We start from the raw sequence: 6,470 nt of genomic DNA, 5'->3' as shown, positions 1-6,470 counted from the left end.
AGACATAAAACAAAAAGGGCTTTAGAAAAAAACATACAACTGTGGCTATGGACTGGGCACGGAATTTCTAATCAGTAAAAATAAAGGTAGTCGCAAAATTTAAAAAGAAATCAATTAATGTCTGTTTAAAAACTTAACATTAGGAGGTCTGGAAAGACAGCAGTATCTTGGAGGGGGAGGCTCTGGATTCACTCTTCAGTGGAGAAGGGGGAGAGAAGCTGACAAAAGATGAGGTGGAAAAAATCAGTAAACAGGAAAGGATGATATTTGCTGCAACTACTCTTATAAGGGAGTTAAACCAGAATACACACATTTGAAAAGCAACCTTTAAGAAAAGACACAGGCCAGACATGTCACAGGTGGCCCATGCCTTTAATCCCACCATCCAGGAGGCAGAGGCAGGTGGATCTCTGTGAGTTCAAGGTCAACCTGGCCTATATTGTAAGTACACCCGATGGTTCCTTCAGTAAATATGACTGGATCTTCTAAACCCAGAATAGCCAGGACTATGTAAAGAGAGACCCTGCCTCAAAAAAAAAAAAAAAAAAAAAAAAAAAAAAAAAAGGAAGGAGGAGAGAGAGGGAGAGAGAGAGAGAGGAAGAGAGAGAGGAAGGGGTGGAAGAAAGAGGAAAAAGAAAGAAAAAGCAAGAAAGAAGGGAGGGAGGAAAAAAGTGAGGGAGGGAGGGAAGGAGAGATGGAGTGAGAAAGGGAAAAAGAAAGAAAGGAAAAAGAGAAAGAAAAGAAACACAAGCCAATAAAAAAAAAAGCAAAAACTTGAGCATCCACTTCTCAAAAAGGAAACAGAACAAATAAAAAGCAGGTGTTCGTTGTCACTAATCATGAGAAAAATGCAAAATATGCCACAGTGCAATACCTCCATCCCTGCATAAGAATGGATGATATGAAAAGAATGAAGAATCACATATGTTGCCAATGTAAGAAATATCAGATATGAAACGTTTCATCAAATAGCATAAGACGTGTATCTCAGCCAAGGAATTAAGATCTTTCCAGTTCCCCCACCTGTAAGACCTTTATGCTAATGTTTTAATTTTCCCCACCCAGTAAAACCTTTATTTATATATAGGTCCACTTCTCTAATCCAGGAATTTGATGACCTGAAGTAGTGATCCCTTCCCTCCTCATTTCCTGTGTACCAGTTTTTTGTTTTTTGGTTTTTTTTGTTTGTTTGTTTGTTTCTTGTTTTTTTCAGACTAACCATCTGAGTGAGATTGTAAGGCTCCCAGCCATGGGGGAAAAGACACACCCACCCCTAGAGTTAGAATAAAACCAAAGGTGCTTTTTGAATGTGTTCACTCTTCTGAGCACACCCTCTTGCTCAAGGGTTTTGCCTTTTCCAAACCCTTCATGTGGAAGGGTCGTCTCGTTCTTTGCAACCTGGAACATATTTCTAAGAAGAACGAAGAAGAATCTTTTTATTTGGAAATTTGCTTAGGAATATTTATAACATTTGAAAATCATTATATTCTCCAGTCCAGGTGAGTATGTACATAAATATTCCACAACATTCAGCCATGCTCTCCATACTGTTCCACACTGGAAATACCACAAATAACCATGAACGGCAGAGCTTCCCAGTGAATAAAAAACAAAAACAAAAACAAAAACAAAAAACTTAGACAATGGAATATCAAACCAGATTATAGAAAAGCTCCAGCTCTGTACAAGATGGCTGAAACTCACATATAGTGAGTGAAAAAATACACAACACTAAATGCAGACAGTGTGATTTTATATATGAGACCTGCTAGGTAGAACTCCAGGGGTTAAGGGAAGAACAGACCACCTGTGAAGGCATTGTCGTTCTGGTTTATTTAGTTACATAGGGCTGCTCAGACATGGATAAAAGGCTAAAACCGAGTCCAAATAGAGGGCTTATCGAGTATAGGGAGTATCGGTGGCTTGATGACAAAGAAAGGAAGTTGAGTTCCCTGGGACCCACATGTTGGAAGAAGAGATTTCTCCAAGTTCTCTGACCCGTGCATGCACCATGGCACACACATGCTGGTATGCCATGAGTACCATACCTTTTAAACCGAGAAGTGCCCTGTGCTCTGCCCTCTCCTAAGTGTGCAGGCGTGCAAGCCTGTGAACAGGAAGCCTCATGGGCTGGGACGGCAGGCTTCCGGAAGCGCCCTTAGCCCCGCCCCTTCCGCCCATAGGCCTTCCCGCCTGGCCTGCGCAAGTCCATTGCCGAGGCAACGACGCGGTGTGGGGCCCTCCGGCCCTGCCCGCCAGGATGAACATCCGCAATGCCCGGCCCGACGACCTGATGAACATGCAGCACTGCAACCTGCTCTGCCTGCCGGAGAACTACCAGATGAAGTACTACTTCTACCATGGCCTGTCGTGGCCCCAGCTCTCCTACATCGCCGAGGACGAGGACGGCAAGATAGTGGGCTATGTCTTGGCCAAGATGGAGGAGGACCCCGATGATGTCCCCCACGGGCACATCACCTCGCTGGCCGTGAAGCGCTCGCACCGGCGCCTCGGCCTGGCCCAGAAGCTGATGGACCAGGCTTCCCGGGCGATGATCGAGAACTTCGGCGCCAAGTACGTGTCCCTGCACGTCAGGAAGAGCAACAGGGCAGCCCTGCACCTGTATTCTAACACCCTCAACTTCCAGGTTAGTGAGGTGGAACCCAAGTACTATGCCGATGGGGAAGATGCTTACGCCATGAAGCGGGATCTCTCTCAGATGGCAGATGAGCTGAGGAGGCAACTGGTGCTGAAGAACAGCAGATATGTAGTTCTGAGCTCCGAGGAGAACCAGGAGGCCCAGGGCAGCACACTGCCTGATACTGAGGAGGCCTGTCAGCCCGAGAACCCCACAGGCAAAAACAGTGGCAGCAGCGACAGCACTGACATCCAGGACAGCTCAGAGGACTTGAATTCCACCCCCTAGAGCATTGCCTGAGGTATTCTCTTCCTTGCCCAGGCCCCCTTGTAACCCTTTGCGTCTTATCTTGGCCTGCCCAGTCCCGTCTTGTCCCACCCTTTTGTACTAATGCTAGATTTCTTTCTGAATGCAGTGAGGGTATCCACAGTGTTACCTTTGACATATTCTTGCTAAAAGGAAGGTTTGTTTTTGAAATCCAACAAGTGGGTTGGTTTTTTTTGTTTTGTTTTTGTTTTTTTTTTTTAATAGAAAACAGGATGTGTTGAACGATATACTATACAGTCAGCGAAATCCAGAATGGGAATGAAGGAAATTTGACTGAAGAATGTCCTAGCCTCTTCAGAAAAGAAATAGCATTTTAAAGAGGGAGGGTATGGGCAGCTGGCGGTGTAGCTCAGTGGTAGTGTTCCTGCTTCGCATGCAGTAAGTCCTGGATTTGGTTCCCACCACCACCATCACAACCAAAGCAAAGTAAAAACAAGAATTTTCTATTAAGCTAAAGATAATAATAACAAACAACTACTGGGTGTACTGTTGTAATCCTCATTCAGACAAACCAAGAAGACATTTTCTAGTCACTCAGGCAAAAGTAGAACATGGACTCTATTCTACTAAGTGTGCTAAATGTGAAATAATTATGCATGGAGCCTCCCGGCCCGGAGAACATAGTGGTGGAGTCACAGAGTAGGACTCTAGTGACGCCATTAAAGTCTGAGGGTCTCAGGGCTTTCTAGCTCTCTAATTGTACTGAAATGCTGATAACTTCTATAAATTTTCTTGCTCTTTCTGAGGGTAAAAGACCACTGGCTTAGGTGGTTAACACCTGTAGCCTCACAGCTTAAGCCATGCAGCCATTGTTCTATCTTAAGCCATGCAGCCATTGTTCTATCTCAGCAGGAACCGCTGGGCTCTTTCAGCCAGCTAGTTGGAAGTCATAGGAAGATAAAAGGACACTTAGAAAAGTGATTATAGAGTTTATTACTAAGTTGTAAATAGTTTCCTATGAAAGCTAACTAATTGAAAAGATCCTAAGTGGGGAAAAGCAAAAAATTTTCCTTTCTCCTAGCTCCTCCTCATCTCTTTGTCCTCAGTACTTATACATCTTTCAGAATGTATGATCACATGTTACAAATTCTTCACAAGTTCACACAAAAAATCAAATCATAAATTGAAATAGAAGTTTTCAACAGCGAATGAGGAGTAATTATCTGGCTAAACATCTATCACCTGTCTCAGCTGCACAGGTTCACTGAAGGTTTAAAACCATACCTAGGTTATTAGTGAAGCTTTGCATAGATAAACCCAGTCGATATTTTATCGTCTGTCCTAACATCTATAATAAATCATTAGTTTCCTTTTTATGACCTTTGATTCTTTTACAACCTCTTGGAATGTGCTCTGAGTAGGAAAAAGTCTAGTTACATCTAAGATCAGTTAACTGGTGACACTTGGGAGACTGGCAGAGTTCTTATTGCAATTTTGACTATCAGAAAAAAACCTAATAGCAGTCCATTAAAGAGCTTAATAATCACAGATATAATTTTAGGAATTCTTATAGGATCATCATCAAAACATCATTAAGTCATCTATATGTCTATATAGCAACACTACAAGATCTTCGTGGATCTGCAGAGATCTGCTCCAAAAGGGTTTGCTATTACTTAGTGATTGTTATATATGTTTAATAATAACAGGAAAAGCATATTAATAGCAGGAATCTTTCCTAAAATGAATCCCGTACAGCCTTGCTTAATAAAGGCACACCTGTTGCAGATTATATAGTAATCCTAAAGCAGGCCATTTCAGTATGATCACCTGCTAGTTATTAGCTTGTCCCATTATGGCTCCTGACATAATTATTCTACAAAAATATTTTTTTTAGTCAGATTAAATTAATATGATGCCTAGAATTTGTTTTAAAATACACTAGCAAAAATAATGGGACAAAAGAGCAGTTCTGGTGAGGAATTCAAATAGATAAACAGCCTAAAAGGGGAAGGGGTGCAGTAGGGTGTTGAGGCGTATTTATCTAGCCTGTGAATGATCCTGGGTTTGATCATAAGGACTGCAGAAAAGGTCTAAAAATAAGATAAGAACGTCAGCCTTGTAAAAACTGTCGAAGGCGAGAAATGTCTCCTTGTGCGCTCCTTATGCTGTCTTTTCACTCTGGGATTTGTGAAAATTTACACAAAAGCTTAGAGCAAAGTATTATACTTGCTAAAAACATTCCAAGCAGCCACTAATGCACACATAGTAGCATATGTCTATAACCCAGTGCTTGTGAGTTAGGATGATGCTGAGTTTGCTACCATCCTAGGCTAGTGACATCTTAATTTTGTTTATTTATTCATATATCTTCAAGAAAAAAGAAAAGCTGAGCTGGCGCTCAGGGGCTCAAGGCACTTGCAGCTCAGCCTGATGCGTTAAGTTTCAATCCCTGGGACCAATGTGGTAGAAAAGAACCAACTCCCAAAAGAGTTCTGACCTTGCTCCACATGTGCCTGTAAATACACACAAATAAATTAAAAACACACCAACAAGTACCTTTGTAAATGCTACTGTCTTAGGAACAGGCTTAGTCATACTAATAAAACATCACAGTAGTTCTTCCAGAAAAAATTATGCCATATAATTCAAGGGCCCATGTGCTAACAGCAGCTTTAAAGTTTCAGTGGGATTCATCTGATCCAGGATCAAGGAAGACTGTAAAGGGGGAGATAAAACTGAACAAAACAGATATGTCCTCAGATTCCTACCTGTCTTAGAGCCTTACTGGACACTGGTAGACATTCACTTGCCTAAAGTGCACAAGGCCCTGGTTCTATACACAGCACTGTGTTTAAAAAAACTTTTATCTCTGAAGAATTTATTTAAATAAACAGATCTTTTTTTGTTTGTTTGTTTTGGGTTTTGTTTTTTGTTTTTTTGGTTTGGTTGGTTTTTTGTTTTGTTTTGTTTTGTTTTTTTCGAGACAGGGTTTCTCTGTGTAGCCCTGGCTGTACTGGAACTCACTCCGTAGACCAGGCTGGCCTCGAACTCAGAAATCTGCCTGTCTCTGCCTCCCAAGTGCTGGGATTAAAGGCGTGCGCCACCACTGCCCGGCAATAAACAGATCTTTTAAACATTACCTCTTTTAAAAAAATCTCTCTGGAAGTGTATAGGCCATACTGATCACTTCTGGTAATCTGCGTCTCTTCAGTATTGTTAGTTGAGAACAAGGCTAATAAGAGTGTTTTAAAACACTACATCTGAAGTGTAGTACATTCAAGAGCCCTTAGGACCTGAGAAATAAAGTCAATGAAAACATCTACTCATCTATTAGATAAAGAGAAAAATGCCTGAAAAGTTTGATTCTTGCCTGACAGTTAGAACTCTCATACAAATACAATTACAGTTGAACTGTTTGTGTATGAGGCATAATTGCATCTTAGTTTCCTATATTCAATTTCACCTTCCTTCCAAGTTGATATCCCCTGAGATGATTTTCCTTCCTTTTAGACCAGCTGGCCTTGAATTCTATAGGATTCACCTGCTTTTGCCTCCTGCCTTC

General features: G+C 41.6%; 1 protein-coding gene across 2 annotated transcripts in view; it reads left to right on the top strand.

Moving 5' to 3' along the window:
* The first annotated feature begins 2,189 nt into the window (after positions 1-2,189).
* Naa11 (N(alpha)-acetyltransferase 11, NatA catalytic subunit) overlaps positions 2,190-6,470 on the top strand; it is a 14,117-nt gene continuing 9,836 nt past the window's right edge. Inside the window, exon 1 of one of the 2 annotated variants that reach the window (XM_031336880.1) lies at positions 2,190-2,647. In XM_031336880.1, the coding sequence (XP_031192740.1) occupies positions 2,261-2,647 (387 nt within the window). In that variant the 5' untranslated portion in view covers positions 2,190-2,260. Of the gene's footprint in view, positions 2,940-6,470 lie in introns of both variants that reach the window. The other variant, XM_031336879.1, reaches the window with a different exon arrangement.

Source organism: Mastomys coucha, unplaced genomic scaffold (genome assembly GCF_008632895.1).
Source record: "Mastomys coucha isolate ucsf_1 unplaced genomic scaffold, UCSF_Mcou_1 pScaffold22, whole genome shotgun sequence".
Taxonomy (NCBI): domain Eukaryota; kingdom Metazoa; phylum Chordata; class Mammalia; order Rodentia; family Muridae; genus Mastomys; species Mastomys coucha.
This window is presented reverse-complemented; position numbering and strand designations above follow the sequence as displayed.